Raw genomic sequence first — 17,218 nt, forward strand, 5'->3', positions numbered from 1 at the left:
TTCCAGAATTTTAACAGGATATAGCAATAAAGAAATTGGCCGATAGTTGGCCACACACCCGGGGTCAAGCGTGTTTTTTTTTAGAAGAGGGGTTACAACTGCTTCCTTCCAGATTTTAGGGACCTCCCCCGTACTCAAAGATAGACCACAGATCTGTTGTAAATAGGGAAAGAGCTTGGCCCCGTATTCCTTCCAGATTCTGTGGGGAAGGGATACCCCTGGCTAAGGTATCAAATGTTTCCTCGTCCGGAATGCAAAAGCAATCCAGAGTATGCTGGCAGTGTTTTAAAATGGTAGGGTTGCTGGGCTTACAGTCTGGTGATGGCAGAGAACACTGCTCAGCATTGGACAACTGAGGATCAGGTTCTTCCACCGCTGTTGGTGGATCAAAATCCCTAACTATATTGTCGATTTTATCCTCCAGATAGGAAGCTAACTCATCGCATAAAGCTTGAGTAACAGGAATTTTGTTATTAACACAGTCAGGTTTCGACAGACTCTTTACTAAGCTAAATATAGCTTTGGTGCTATTAGCTGCTAGAAGAAAGGTATTAGCAAAATACTCGGCTTTAGTTTTCGCGATAGTGTTTTTGTACAAATCAAGTTGATTATTAAAAGCATTTTTATCTGAATCACTATATCCTTTTCTCCAGGCTTTTTCGGCCACTTTACAACCCATCCTGAGTGCTCGCAATTCTTTGTTAAACCAGGGGGCTGAGGGTTTCTCTCTCTTTTTTAGCTTCTTTGCAGGAATATGCTTATCAAGCCTGTCTCGGATCTGCACACAGTGGTATTGGTAATTCCTGTCCACCGACCTACTGGGGTCCAGGCTGTCTAAGTCATTCCAATGCAAGGAATTTTTAAGCTTACTCAATGTGGCCCATTCTCTGCCCAGCCGATATTGTTTCTGATGACAGATTTTACAACACGCATTAGGCAGAGTAAGCCTAAAGTTTACCAGACTATGATCAGTCCTGCACAGTGGTAGAACATCTGTAATTGTAGCCATGTTGGAATTAGCAAACAGTAGATCTAATATATGTCCACCCTGGTGCGTAGGTTGCAACATCAGCTGGAGCATATCGAAGCTTGCGCAAGCTTCCGACAATTCCTTAAACGCTGTGTCCAGCGGGCCATCAGCCCACAAGTTGAAATCACCCAGGATGATCAGTTTAGAGTGTGTCAAGGCCAGGTTACACACCAAATCAATCAGGGCAGAGCACTTAGAGTTAGGTCCTACTGGGGATCTGTAGCAAAGCATACCGGTTAATAGATGACCGTGAGCTTCCCTTAAGGAAAACCCAAGGAGTTCGAACTCTTCGGCCTCATCTAATTCAAGAGGGGTGAAGTTCCATTTATCTTTGAAGACCACTCCCAAACCTCCTCCTCTCCCTGATATACTGGGTTTGTGAAAAACATTATACCCAGGGGGACAAGCAAGTCCTAGTTCAACTAAGGAATCAGTGCGGGTCCAGGTTTCTGAGATAAAAAGTACGTCCAGGTCGTGACATTCCAGCAGGATGTGTATTTCCTGAAAGTGTTTAACTAGAGACCTGGCATTCACAAGACCGCACATTACCTCAATCAGCGAGCCATCAGTACACAAGGCCTGGTCCCCCTCCCTCCCAGCCTTAACCCCGACCTCGGACTTCTGCCCACCAAGCCTCATAAGTTGGTCCTTGGAATAGCAAACACTAGCAGGGCGTGGGGGCTGGGAGAGCGATCCGGCAGCATGACTGGCACTGTGCACGGTCAGTGCGTGGACGGGTGCAGACGGGCTTATCTCTGGCGCGCCTCCGGCCTCTAAGCCACCAGACCCGGCATGCCACTGCCATATGTGTTTGTACTCCAAGGGGGGCACATTTGAGAAGTCCTGATGTAATCTGATGGCTAAATTTGCAATTTTGTTTTTCAAAGATGTATTGAAACATTGTAAGCTTTGCTCATGGAAAGATATTTGTAGGTACACAATTACACATGGACATGCCTGGCAGTAAATGTGTTTGTGTGCATATCTGTGTGTGGAGATGTCAAGTGTAAAAGTAAGAATCTGGGGCACTCACAAAATCCCATAATTACTCCTGGAATACGCTTTAAATATCAACAAATGTGGAAATGTACTACAACCTGGAAGGGAAGTGATCCAACATGTAAGTGCAATCGGGGCTACAGCGAGCAGATATGGTCAAGCAGAGAGTTTCTTCACCTTCTGTTGGACTCTAGAGAGAAGAGGTTCACACAGGAGGCAGGAGACTGCAAAAGCTCTCATGTTTCTTTGTTTCTTCCTGCAGCTTTGAAGAACGCAGACCAGGCCACTGGGGGCGTTAAAACAATACGCACAAAACTGTCTGTCCCGCAGAACATTTTCAGCATAAGATACACACTTATGGGGCTATCGTGAGCCTTATTTGGACAGGAAAAAGGAAGGAGAAAGGAAAGGAGAAATTAAATGGTAAAAGAAAAAAGATGAAGGGGAAAAGGGTTGGGGTGGGGGAGATGGCTGTGGACCAGAAAGAGAATAGGTAAAATTAGAATAAGGTTTTGGAGAATCCAAACATGATTACTGGATCGAAGGAAGTGTGTGAGGGGGGTCGACCTTGGTATTCGAAGGAAGTGTGTGAGGGGGGTCGACCTTGGTATAAGAGAAGCAAGTAACTCTGAGAGATGTTGTGTAAAAGCAGATTTAAAGGGATATTTTCTACATGGAAGATATTCATAAGGCTGGATTCAACAATTTCTAAATTAGATTCTCTTAAAAAATTGAGGAACCGGGGGGCAGATTTATCAATCTTTAATGCAGTGCAATGCTGCAAGCCACCTTGCTGTGCTGTGTGGAAGGGAACGGGGAGGCATACGCTGTATTTACCATTATACTACTCATTCCTGTCCTTTCCTGGTGCTGGCACATTTTTGGCTGCCATAGGGTCAATGCAGGCCCCCTTCCACAATGGTGCAACGGTGCCTACGTTGCAGGGAGAATTGTCTTTGTGCAGGAAGTGGCACTTTCCTGCACAAAAGAAAATCCTGGGAGGCATTTTCCTCATTCTAGGTGTGCTTCAGAATGCAGCGCACGTAGAAAGGGGACAAGAGAAGGAGAAATAAAGATATTTCTCCTCATTGTGCCTTACCTGGGGAGACATAGTTTTTTACTCATTCCCAGGTCCACCACTAATGGTAAATCTGGGAATGCGCCAAAATCCATGGGTGGATGGGTGATACACACCCACGCTCCACCCATGGAATGACTCCCTGGGATAGAGTAATGCAACACATCAATTAGCGCTGCGTTGCGTTACTCCATATTTATCAAGGATTTCAGGGCCACACAAGTGGACCTTGTGAGGTTTGATAAATCTCACTTAGGTTTTACATCGCCTGTCTTCATAAAAAATGTTTCTCCGAAATAGGGTTTCCTCAAGACAATTTTCAACAGAATGATGTACGTCCGATTAAAGACGTTGGGTTGTCTATACCACGACATTCAGGTAAGTCCAGAGGATGAAGAGAAGATAGGTAAAAAAAAACTGCATTTCAGCAGCAAACATCAATCTTAATTTTACTGGTCTGCACACGTACCAATGTCTTACCTGGGTAGAGCCATGGCCCCACAAGATGGCGCTCATGTTGATGATGACGTCATGGCCCACAGGGGCTCGGGGGTCAAACTGACCTACTTTCACTAGCCGAATGTCATCAGCCTCGAATATCTGTGCATTTAGGATGTCATAGGCCCCTGGCGCGTCACCGTTTTTGTCGAAAAATATCTCTTCACCATTAACCCGGAACCGATTTTTTTTCACATAGTGCAAGACCTGTGGAGTGAAAAACAGATTTCAAGTGAATGGTGCCAGGGTTGGGTATTTCCATTGAAAGTCACAGAAGGAGCCCCTAGAACTAAGGATAGAGAACCTTTCTCGGTCCAGCTAGCTCATCTGTGAGCTCTTGGAAATGCCCGTCTCGTCGGGTATTGTATTTTGATTTAAGGGCCCTGAAATGGCTGAGGTGATTTGATCAGGGGGATGTGGAGGGCAGTCTGCCTTTTGATTCCACCTCTTATTGTGCCCAATTCACAAAGGTAAACTTACACTTTTGTACAACTTTACTACTTTTAGGTATTCACAAAGTCTAACTTAGACCAAAAGTCTAACCTTACTAGTTTTCGGTATTCACAAAGATAATTTGCTACTAATAAAGTTAGACTTTTGGTCTAAGTTTACCTTTGGGAATACCGAAAAGTAATAAACTTACACAAAAGTGTAAGTTTACCTTTGTGAATCCGGCCCATTAAGTTGGCGCCAAGCCATCTGGTCGGTGATAGGTCGGGTGAAGCATGTTGAAACTGACTGCATTTGGAGAATTCTCTGATTCTGGGTGATATTTTGATTTTGCCAAGCCTGAATATGAAGCACAGCGCAGCATATTGCGCTTTCTGGGACTGTTCACTTGTTGGATGATAATTAATTGGAGATCTTTGATTCTAGAACCTGGATTTATCTCATGAAGCACTTTAGCGTGTTTTGACTCTTTCAGAATTTATTTGCTTCATGGCCTTTTTATACATTTGAGAACTGGTTGTCTTTGCCTGTGACTCCCTGGTATATTGGTGCACTGCAGATTGTGAGATCTTACTAGACCCCTGAGCAGAGTAAAGTTGAAGAGCTGGGATCCTCCCTAACCTCCTTTCTATGTACCACACAAGGCGGGAATGAAAACACGCCTTGTTTGACATCTTGTGAGCGCTATCAAGGACACACTTGAGCCATTTTAATGTCTTGTTGTTGTTCTGTGCCACAGTTTGCAGTCGGTGACGGGGATGGGATGGTTTACCACAATGAGGATGGATGGTGTTCACGTCAAGGAGGATCAGCATCCAGTGCGGTCCCTGGTCTGTGACATCTAGATAGCCATCCTAGACGTTATTGAGTGTGGTTTCGGCACCTTTATTCAGGCTGAAACCTGATTGGTCGTAGTCTAGAATGTTGTTGCCTCTACATGATGATGAACCTAAGATGTGACCGCTTTTCCATATTTTATAAAATTTAAGGCAGCCCTACAATTGGGTGGTAGCAATCTGGGCAGGAGGGGTCTGTAAGGAGGTGGTGATATTAGAGGACTTCAGCAGGAGGGAGACTTCTATTGGTTTCAGGATTTTCCTTATCAATGTGGTGAAGGTTACGATAAGAGTCCCTCGTGTTTAGAGGTGATATCCCCACCACAGGGTTTGCTGAGTCCTTGAAAAGCCTGAAACCTTGAAGGAGTTCAGAGATGTTGACCATGGGTTCTTCAGAAACACTGGACACTTGCGATCTATTTTTACCTAATATTTCACAAGGACAACCCTGTAGGCCCATGAGGACAAGGATCAATATCTTATATTTATATAGATATATATATACACACAGTGTCCTATGGGACTCATTCAGCATATGGGATACCCTTCAACAAGTTTTGGGGAGTTCAACAATCAATGTTCTATTATGATAACCCAGCAATGACTTCTTAGTTGAATTATACAAAATAAAAAAACAGGACAGAAAGGATTACTGGCACTGCTAGGTATTACACCGCAGTAAGTGCGATGGTGAACAAAAGTGTAGATGACGCGGTGCTCAAGTAGGTGAATACACATAAATAAGGCACTGTACAATGGCCATGGTTCCATATATGATTTTCAAATATAGGTTAGGATGCTGCCGATCAATTAGCAGTTCTGATTGATTACACTGAATCTGGGAATCAAGGGGGTGGTATACCATCATTTTGACCCCTTATAAATGAAGGGGTCTCTTCAGGATTAATTCAACTGGCAAAGCACCAATATGTGAGGACTTCTTCAACGTCCTGTCTTGAGAAATTTGTCATCTGCACTTTTGTTCACGGTCGCACTGACTGCGACCAGTGTCAGTAACCCTTTCAGTCCCATGTTTTTCCTATTTGTAAAATTCAAGTCCTTACTGTGATCTATTTTTAGGCACTGCATGACCTGGACCACAGGAAACAGGAAGTGTGTGCCAGGGTAGATTCTGATTATGTGCACCCTGTCGACAAAAGGAAAGTGCACCAATTTGTAAATTTCACTTGTCCTGTTATTAGCTTCTACCACTTGAGTCATTAGTGGGTTTTGGTGCCGCGAATATACTCTTACAGTAAGTAGTCTCTAGGCCTCATTTACAAGCTGGTGCGTCACTTTATTTGACGCATCGGTGGCGCATTGGGCTTGCCCATATTTACAAGGCCACCTAAAGTCACCCTGCTTGACTTTTCATGGCCTTGTAAATATGGGGCCCTTTCATGCATTACTCTGCACCGGGAAGCATTCAGTGGGTGTTGCTGTGGGTGTTCCCATGCAACATCCATGGAACCTGACACATTCCCAGATGTACAATGTTTTGTAAAGGTGGAAATGTTTCAGAAATGAACTCCTCCCCAGCTGAGGCATAGGAGTGGTGTTCCATGGTAAATTATTTTATTTCTCCTAATTTGTTCCTCTTTCTATGCATGCTGCTTTAGATAGAGGAAAATACCATCAATAATTGATTTTGTGCAGGCTGCTGTTTGTGCGCCAGTGCAGGTGAGAATGATAGGAATGCAACGTATCTTGTTGATCACTGATGACGCCCGTCAGCGCAGCTGGAAGGCTGTCTGCGTTGCTGTGATTCAAAATACATTAAATGAGGGCTTCCGTGTTTTATGGCTAAGGCAACAACATATTCTGAGAATTGTGAGTGAGTCTGGGAACCAAGGTTTGCCACATTTGCAGGTGTGTTCTTTCTAGCTGTGGCAGATATTGTTGGAGGTGGGTGGCTGGGTTTTTCATGTTGACCAAAGGGAAGGTTTAAGACCAAGGGCTAATGATTAAACCATGAAAGGAGTTTGCATTTGGAGTGCACTGGGTTGGTGGTCCCACATCCTGGCTCAAAGAAAACAAATCAGGCAAGAGTGGGTAGAGGGAGTCCGCCACCACCAAAACTTGTGCGGCCTGGAGCGGAGCCCCCCAGCACCATCCTTGCTATACCACTGCAACAATGCAAACACTCAACACACATACATGCACACTTTCACATAGACAGTACCCACCCACACTCACACACACACACACAGGCTCCTATTGACATTATCAGGTAACAATGTACACAGGGGCAATGCTACAGGCTCAACTACCTCACACATCCACATGCATGCAGAGCAGCGAGCTCTCGAGTGGCTCCATGTCAGGTAGTTCATCTAGAGGCAGGCATAAGTTTTTAGAAAAATACATCCTCCCTTCTGGGAGCTGTAAGTTCATTCTTGTTATGGTGAAAGCAGAACCAGATGCTCCAGGATTCAAGCTGTGTTGCTGCATCACCAGAGCTTGCTGTAGGTTTGACACGTGAAATGGTCCACAGCGAAGCTGTCCTCACACACATGCACACATGAAGAGATGGTTGGGAAAAACTTTCATTTGGTATTTTGGGGTGACCTTTTGACTATTTTTGTTAATACTATGTAACGTTGGTTTCCATTTTGAAAAAGAAAGAAATTAATTAACCTCTTCCATTCTTTCACTATGTTGGGCGTTCATATTTTCTGAACAAACCTGTTCGTCTGCATTTCACATCAATGCAATGATCTTTAGTACTGAAGTCTTGAATAATGGCTAGTGAACAGCATGTTTAAGTGTGGTGCTCTCTCAAGGGGAGTCACCACGTCAGTGAAATGTTTACAATATTCTCGTATTTAAGACATTTAATAGCTTTCTGGTTTAGAAGAAAGCAGTTGCAGATGTAGTGTCAGAATAAATTGGTAATATTGTTGGTACTGATAGTTCTAAAACTCAAGACAAGCTGGGGGAGCTGTGGGGAGCTGAGGGGAGCTAGGGGGAGCTGGGTTACTGGGGAGGTAGGGGAGCTGGGGGAACCAGGGGGAGCTAGAGGAACTAGGGGAGCTGGGGGAGCTGGGGGGACCTGGGAGACTGTGGGGAGCTAGGGGGAGATTGGGAGCTGATGGGAAATAAGGGGAGCTGGGGGTAGCTGGAGGACGCTGGGGGAGCCCGGGAGACTGGGAGAGGGGGGAGCTAGGGGACTGGGAGTTGTGGGAGCTGGGGGAAGCAGGGGGAGCTAGGGGGAGCTGGGGGAAGCTGGGGGAGAGGTGGGGAGCTAGGGGAAGTGGGGGGCTGAGGGAGCATGGAAGCGGGGGATCTGGGGGACTGGGAGGAGCTGGAGGAGTTGGGGAGCTGAAGGAAACTCAGGAGTTGAACAATTTTAGCTGGCTGCCTGCAGTTCAAATCTATACTGCCCATTGCCAGGTAGGGTTGTCGTAGTATATCATGGGTGTGCAGTAACACTGTAACACTGCCCATTGTCAGGTAGGGTTGTTGTAGTATATAATGGGTGTGCAGTAACACTGTGACACTGCCCATTGTCAGGTAGGGCTGTTGTAGTATATAATAGGTGTGCGGTATCATCATGATACTGCCCATTGCCAGGTAGGGCTGTTGTAGTATATAATAGGTGTGCGGTATCATCATGATACTGCCCATTGCCAGGTAGGGTTGTCGTAGTATATAATGGGTATGCAGTAACACTGTGACACTGCCCATTGTCAGGTAGGGCTGTTGTAGTATATAATGGGTGTGTAGTAACACTGTGACACTGCCCATTGTCAGGTAGTGGTGTTGTAGTATATAATGGGTGTGGGTGTCACCGTGATGCTGCCCGTTGTCAGGTAGGGCTGTTGTAGTATATAATGTGTGTGCAGTAACACTGTGACACTGCCCATTGTCAGGTAGGGTTGTTGTAGTATATAATGGGTGTGCAGTAAGACTGTGACACTGCCCATTGTCAGGTAGGGCTGTTGTAGTATATATTGGGTGTGCAGTAACACTGTGACACTGCCCATTGTCAGGTAGGGTTGTTGTAGTATATAATGGGTGTGCAGTAACACTGTGATACTGCCCATTGTCAGGTAGGGCTGTTGTAGGTAGTGGTGTTGTAGTATATAATGGGTGTGTAGTAACACTGTGACACTGCCCATTGTCAGGTAGTGGTGTTGTAGTATATAATGGGTGTGGGTGTCACCATGACGCTGCCCGTTGTCAGGTAGGGTTGTTGTAGTATATAATGGGTGTGCAGTAACACTGTGACACTGCCCATTGTCAGGTAGGGTTGTTGTAGTATATAATGGGTATGCAGTAACACTGTGACACTGCCCATTGTCAGGTAGTGGTGTTGTAGTATATAATGGGTGTGCAGTAACACTGTGACACTGCCCATTGTCAGGTAGGGCTGTTGTAGTATATAATGGGTATGCAGTAACACTGTGACACTATCTATTGTCAGGTAGTGGTGTTGTAGTATATAATGGGTATGCAGTAACACTGTGACACTGCCCATTGTCAGGTAGTGGTGTTGTAGTATATAATGGGTGTGTGGTGACACAGTGACACTGCCCATTGTATTTAGTTATTTCAGATGTCCTGAGGAACAGGTTTGTCCTGTTGAAATAAATGCTTTTAGTTAAAAGTGTCTTTAGCGCTGTGTGTGTGTGTGTGTGATACTGGGAATAATAAAATAGGCTTGTTTCTGTTAACATGGTGCCCCAATCTGTTTTTCACATTCAGTGTTGGTACATTCAACAAGTTCACTTCTGTCACCCGTGGGTGGGGAAGCAAACCTTGTAGAACTACGCCAAAGTCTTAATTTATGCAACAATGCTTGAAACGTATCCGGTCATCCAGTCATGGTGCCCCTGATGTGTGTGACATACTGTTTATACAATACAGAAATGTACATTGGTTACCTGCCATGGTTTAATATTGTTGATGTTGGCACATGTTCCATTCAGAAACGGTCCATGCCCAGGTGAGCATGATGCCAGGGAATCCAATGCATGGGCAAAAGCATACACTGCCAGGTAAGTGTGATACGTGTAGCTGAGATCATAGAGCTCAAAAAATGAAGTATCTTTATCATGCAAAGTTTGATTTTCCAGGCAAAGCACCTGGCCTGCTTGCCTCTCTTCAGTACCAATGATTTCTATCCCTCTGGAATCAGCTATCCTGCAATTAAAAACCTTCTCCCAAAATACTGGCATCAGTATATCATTGGGTGACTTAGAGGGTTGCAGTTGGTAAAGAGATTCTATGAAATCTGGCATGTCCGCAGCGTGGGGGGACAGTCCTATGGTCCCGTTGAACATTTTCCATGTCTCCTTAGTGAAAAGTCCTGGAGTCATGGTGAAGGATGCAGAGAAGATCCAAACTTTGTCTGTCACCTTCTGTGCTGACAGCGTCTCCATGAAAGCCTTGGTGTGAGCTTCAGGGCTGTGGACAATGACCACCTTCACGGGGTATCCTCTGATCATTTCAACAACCCTGAGGATTTTCTCTGGGGGATAACTAAGATGTATCTTCTCAATAAATGCAACACATCCCCCATGCCCTTCGATGCCCCTTTTTAAGTCCTGTGAGCCCTGCACTCCAACATCATCATCGGAAATGACCATTCCCATCCATGTCCAACCGAAATGTGCGATCAGCCGCGCCAGGGCAACGTTCTGGAATGTGTTACCAGGCACAGTGCGGAGGAAAGACGGGAACTGGAGCTTGTCACTCAGAGTGGAGAGTGTGGATCCATAGCTGATCTATACAGAAAGAAATAGATATATTTTTTCTTCAGGGTTCTTCCATTGTCATTTCAGTAAGAGCACCAGAACAGAAGTGTACAGAAAACAATGCAGACCAGCTTCCTACTTTCAACACATCCTATGTGCTTGCATACATTGAAGGACCTGATTATAACGGACCTGTTAAATTACGAACACCTGTGCAGGGATCACAATTATAAGTGGTAGGATTTTTATTGCACCCAGTAATTACCAGGAGTGAAAAATGTTGCACCCTTTGTCAAAACCTGACTCGGATAAAAAGTCTGGTATTTACCTGGACATGTGGATTTTGGTGCAGTAAGTACATCAGGTCGGTAAGAACAAAAATGTAATAATAGGCAGTAATTATTGTTTCCAATAAGTTCTTAACTCCTCGTTCTCAGATTTTACTGTGTGCGATAAGGCGAGTCCCATAGAGTTTGAATGGAAGATATTGACTGTTGGTTCCACTCATTCTGCCAATTGCTTGCTTGCTCCACAGGTGATACAAATGTATTGCCTTTCAGTGACAGTGAAGAGGATCAGGAGAAAAGATGTGCCTTGACTCAGAACTCTGTAGTCATGCAAAAAGAAAGTGCAATAACTATTTCTCATAACCACGGTTTCTTTTTCAGTAGCAGGCCAGGCCAAAGCTTTCCTCCATACTTGATGGGATTTCAAGGTTAAGAGAACAACAAACTTCATGTATTTAGGAATATAAGTACTACTGCCTAGGTATGTAAACTCAAACACTTGAATGATTCATTACACTTAGCCAATAAAAACATTAAAAACAGTAAAACAGGCATAAGATCAATTAAAACATTGCAAGTAAGCAAAGTGAAGAAGAAACTTTCAGCAACAATCATTACTGACCGTGCACTTCAGTGATTCAGGTGATGGTAACTTTCTGTACGAGCTAAAAAGATATTATTTCTCCCTTACAAAAATGATATCATGGGGACAGACGGGGAGGGGCCATCCTACACCACCACCTCTGACACAAGCACAGAACATTCTGAGGTGAGCAGTGATTACCGGAAGACAAAGAAGTACCTGATGTTGTTTCCCTTTAATGTTTGCAAAAATTATGAAAACAATAAAATGAAACCATCAAATATGCACGTGGGACTTCTTGCAGAAAATGTAATTCTTTGTAAATTGCACTAGATTTGTGTGTGTGCTTATGATCGTGTATGTGTCTGTGTGTGTGTGTTTGTGTGTGTCTGTTTGTGTGGTCACACAAAATTATGACGGCTCACAACTATACTAATTGTATGTACACTATGCCACAGATTTACTAAGCCTTTGCTTTGTCCTCGTATCTCGCAGGGTGATGCAGGGACACACAAAGCCTTCTGAAAAATGTCCATAGCCACATACGGGGTAATTTGACGCTCCTTTTGTGGATTTGTAAAGAACGTTTGTGCAACTCAGCGGTTTGCACTGTGTTATATTGCATTTTTACCTGGGATGCCTTCCTTGGGTGAGCTTAGGCGTGCCCGTGCATCCACCAAAGGATCCGATGCAATTCGAGATTTACAAAGGTTTGTAAACTTGGGATTTTGTCACATCGGTACACGTCCCAGAGGATGACGTAACAAGGAGAAAAATATTTTGCAAAGACACATGTATTTCTTAAAATAGCTAATATGTGTAGTCAAGACTCATATTTCTCAATCTAGTTGTGATATTTGTGTGGCCTCAGGACATGTAGATTAGACAGTCAAAGTACTCATTCCCAGGCCTCGTGAACTGTCACAGCCCTTGAGCCAGAAATGATTTTGCAACAAGAGATGTGAAGTTGTCAAGTGGCTTTGACTTGAGCCTGAACATGGGCTTGCTGGAGCATCATATGGAAGGGAAGCCATGCACAAGGAGGGGAAAAGGTTAAGGGTGTGGGCAACTAGGTTCATGGAGGGGGTACTGCTGAACAGTGGTGAGACATAGGAGAAGTGAAGGATTGCCTATTGTTAGTGTTTCTGCCTCTGGTGTGACTGCCTCCGCTGTCTTTGCCTCCAGTGTCTCAGTTTTCACTGTCTCTCCCTCAACTGTTTCTGGTTCAGCGACTCTGCCTCTAGTGTCTCTGCCTCTAGTGTCTCTTGAAGTACTGGGTATTTTAAGCCCAGCGGTGCAGGGGAACACACCCTATGACTTCGGGTTCTTCCTGTTTCAGACCTGCAGAAACACAGAGTCTTCTGGGTGAAGTCAAAGATCAGTTTATTGGCTGCAGACCAATTACAGGTATCCTAGAAGTACAACAGCGTGTATGTTCTCAGGAGACTGCTGAAAATCACAGAAACGGGCTTCTCCTTAAATACAAAATTTCCTGCTTCAGGCATACATTCCTTCGTTTACGATATGGCCATTAGATGTATACATTACAAATGAAAAAGGCAGAGTCATGATGACCATCCCACATTCCAGTTAAGCCAGCCCGTAATTATTTACCCAGCAAGGCTCAGATCCCACATTAGATATCGATAGGCCCCAATAAACATGAGCATCTCCTGTTTGGAAAACAAGCCATAAAGCAGGAACCGTTAGGTGCGAAAGAGATTAGCTGGAGGCTTGTGTAGGATGAAAAGGCTTTATGGTGTGTCAAGCCCTGATGCTAATCACAGGTCGCCAGAGGACGGGGAACTTGTGAGACCGGACTGACCTGGGGCAGCGGAGCCAAGCTGCCCAGGTCACAGAAAAGTCAAAGGAAAGGCACATGTGCTCTAAAAGGCCCGTATTTGCTTCATGCTATGTAGCCTATGTGAGGGCAACCATAAGATGGCCACCGCTTCTAAAATGGAACCCACGTAGTGATGTATAATAGCGTATACACAGTGAATTCATAGCTAAAACGTTACAAAAAGCACTTGTACATACCGCATTAACCATTCGCGGTTCACTAATACCGGGATAGACAGGGGTAGGGCGCTGCCTCCTACGCGGTCCCAAATTTCAAAGTACGACAGACCCTCCTTTTGCCCTTACATAGGCAATAACTATACTCATTTCAATCCGAGTCTAGGTCAATATTCATGAAGTCATGGAGATGTTGCTGTAGCATCATCCTATTACTTAGCTAGTCCCTCGATACAGGTTTCCTTACACATAATGTAGCACAGAGGCCACATATCGCAGGAGCACACTGTATGCACAGACAGAACAGGAAAAGGATGGCTAAGATCATTCCAATGACCATCAGAACTTTCCAACCCCAGGCAGATATCAGTTCCCAGAACCACCCCACCAGTGACCAATCTCCTTTATCCATGTGTATGGACTCAGATATTTTATGTAGTTTGGAGATGGCTTGATAAACTGTTGGAGCGTTGTCTGGTATGAAAATGCAACAACTAGATTGGATAACCTTACATACCCCACCGCGGTCTGCAAGTATGACGTCTAGAACCATGCGGTTCTGCAAAGTCATGAGGCGATCCGCTTGGAGCTCAGCTGTCAAATTACCAAGGACACCAGCCGTAACATTAACAGTGGATTCAACCACACGAGTCAGTTGTCTCAAGTTCCTACTATTGACCATAGGTCCCCAAAACGGCAGGAAACCCAAAAAGAAATCTCCCGCTTCCTGACCGGCAGTATCCTCCTTACTAATCACGCCTCTCACAACTCTGGTCTTGTGATAGTCAGAGGCGGCAGTAAATGTTGGCGGTAGCAGATTTGCAATATAACATGTGCCCGAGACGTCAGGGGGCAACCATGTATATGCTCGGTCATTGCAGATAAAATATGTACCCTTGGCAGCCAAAAACGCAGGGGAAAACTGTGACGGGAAAGTGTACGTTTCAGTACAGTCACTTCTTCCCAGTTAAGCTCTAGGATTCTGACCATTACCTTGCAAACAGAACCGACCTATGTGGGGTACGACCCAGATTGGGGATGAAATTTTTCGCTGTCTTTCACCCAGACTAATACTATACCCCGTCGCGTTCCACCCTACATAAGCTGTCAACTCTTCTTTGGGAATAGATGAGTATGCGTCGATATCTCTGCTCATATCGGCAACTCCTTTAATTAAAGCTTTGTTATTGGTGCTAGGTCTGATAGAACGCGGTTGTCGCGGGGAGTAGGCATCTAGTGCATAGAGAAACATGGTCTGGAATGCCCATGATGATCCATTGTAACTATACGGCAGCACTAGATAGGGAATACCCTTATTAATGGTATGTGGCATTAAACCACACACCCAGCAATTGGTTGTATTCATAACTAGTTGGTGCTGGTGCAGGAGCTGGATAAACGAGTTGTTTACAAATTCAGACCGTCTAGCTTGTTCATGTTCAGGCAGAGGGTGAAAAGAGTGTGAGGAGACAGTAGGAGGAGGTATAGGCTGTACAGCGGGTGCAATGGGCTCTTGAGAGGAGAAGAATACAAATCCTACAGTAAACACTACCATACTACATAATACAAACAGGCATACAAATACAAAACGTTTGCTCTTCATTATTTTACACATTCTTGCTTTAAAGTTCATTTCCTCAGTGAGTCTCTCCATCTTACAAAACTCCATCCTCTAATCGTGCCGCTCGCGGCGGGTGAGTATCTTCTGCTAAGGAGTACGCCTGTCAGTCCAGGGAACGCCCTAGACCAACCAGAACCGTCGACCTAACGTCTTCGGCCTGTACCCCAAAGTCTTGGCACCGCGACCCTGCGGCTGAACCCGGATGGTGGTTCGAAAAACAAAAATCAAGAAAGTCCTTTAGATGGGAGAGCTCTGGTATCAAAAACAAAAGGGTAAGGAAAAAGAATATTTATTTGTCCATAGGCCTTGGTCTTAGATTATAATGGAGACGGCCAGGTACTGTTTGATCTTGAAACAAAAGTTCAGGCTCTGTGGTGTCCAATCGAATTGATGGTGGCACAGCTTCTTGCAAAATATCGTCACTTTCCTGTGCTGAAGTTGTGCCTTTTATGCGTGCATCACTGAACGGCACAAAACGAGGTACAGTGTCTGTTTCAGAGTCTGCGATACCCTCCTGGACCCACTGGTCATACGGCAGAGGCAAAGGTATCCTCTTCACGTGGGCGCCGTGGATCCAGTTCTTTTTCCCCTTTACTCGAACAGCTGATCTTGTGGATAGGAGTACGAGATGAGGGCCGATCCAACGAGGCTCATCGTTGCTCTTGCGCTGAAAGTTTTTCACCAAGACCCACGTGCCAGGGTCGATAGGGTGTCCTGGAGCCTCAGAGGCCTGGGGAAGAGTATCGTGCACCTCTTGGTGTAAAACACGCAGTTTAACCGTCAAATCATACAAGTAATCAAGCAGTACTGGATGTTCGATTTCACTGAATTTTGTCGGTCTTGGCACACCCCATACATTGGCCGGGCGGCCAAAAACGACCTCGTAGGGACTAAGTCCCACTCGTGAATGCACAGTCATTCTGGTGGACAGGAGTGCTAGAGGCAGAGCGTCAGGCCATTTAAGACCTGAGCTCGCTTGGATTTTGGCCAGTTTGAGTTTTAGAGCGCCATTGTAGCGCTCTACTAATCCAGCTGATTGGGGGTGATTTGCAGCGTGAAATTTCTGCTTTATCCCTACTCCCTCACACACATTCTTCATCACTTGACCCACAAACTCACTCCCATTATCACTCCACACCATTCTTGGTATTCCAAACCTAGGGAAAAATTCCTTCACAAGGGCTTTGGCTGTGGACAGAGCAGTGTTATCCTTTAGGGGATAGGCCTCTATCCATTTTGAGAAAGCGCAAACAACCACCAATACATATTTCAGGTTGTTGCATCTTTCCATGTGGATAAAATCCAACAGCAAAACTTCAAATGGATATGATGGAGGCGCAAAATGACCAGCTGGAGTTGGGGTTCCCCTACCAGGGTTGTACTTCAAGCATACCATACAATTCTTGACCCCATTCTCTGCACACTTAGGAATTCCAGCATTCTGCCATACTGGAGCCAACAACTTACAGATTCCTTTCGTACTGATATGTGCCATTCCATGTGCCATAGTAACCACTGGAAGCACATATGCATCAGGTAACAACCATCGCCTATGTTCTGACAAATCAATCCAACAACCATTCTCATCCAACTTACCCATACTTTCTCTCCACTTGCTCAACTCTTTCTCTGTGGCTTCAGCTTGAAGGGACTTCACACTCTCTATTGTGTTTTCACACATTCCAACATCACCAACCCATCTGGCAGGGCCTGCAACATACATTCGAGTCTTCACATCTTTTGCTGTTTCTTTCGCGACTTCATCAGCAAACGCGTTACCACGACCAACATCATCAGTGATTTTCTTGTGCGCACTGCATTTCATAATCGCAACTTGCGATGGTAGGGTCAGCGACTCAAGGAGATCATTCACCAACTTGCCATTCTGAATCTTAGCTCCATGCGAAGTCAGGAACCCACGTTCCTTCCACAATCGCCCAAAACTATGAGCCACGCCAAAGGCGTACTGGCTATCCGTATATATGTTCACTTTCATTCCTTCAGACAACACGCATGCTCTCGTAAGGGCAATCAATTCTGCTGCTTGAGCCGAATTTTGTGGCACACGTGCAGTTTCAACAATCGTGTGCAAAGTCGTGATAGCATATGCAGCAGTCG

General features: G+C 45.0%; 1 protein-coding gene across 1 annotated transcript in view; it reads right to left on the bottom strand.

The window, feature by feature from the left end:
* The window catches only part of LOC146808539 (vomeronasal type-2 receptor 1-like), a 32,544-nt gene that overhangs the window by 7,120 nt on the left and 8,206 nt on the right, over window positions 1-17,218 (bottom strand). The window contains exons 3-4 of the mRNA XM_085623989.1: window positions 9,778-10,620; window positions 3,588-3,812 (exon numbers count right to left, since the gene is read on the bottom strand). Of these exons, the coding sequence (XP_085480115.1) occupies window positions 3,588-3,812; window positions 9,778-10,620 (1,068 nt within the window). The remainder of the gene's footprint in view (window positions 1-3,587; window positions 3,813-9,777; window positions 10,621-17,218) is intronic.

Source organism: Triturus cristatus, chromosome 8 (genome assembly GCF_964204655.1).
Source record: "Triturus cristatus chromosome 8, aTriCri1.1, whole genome shotgun sequence".
NCBI lineage: Eukaryota > Metazoa > Chordata > Amphibia > Caudata > Salamandridae > Triturus > Triturus cristatus.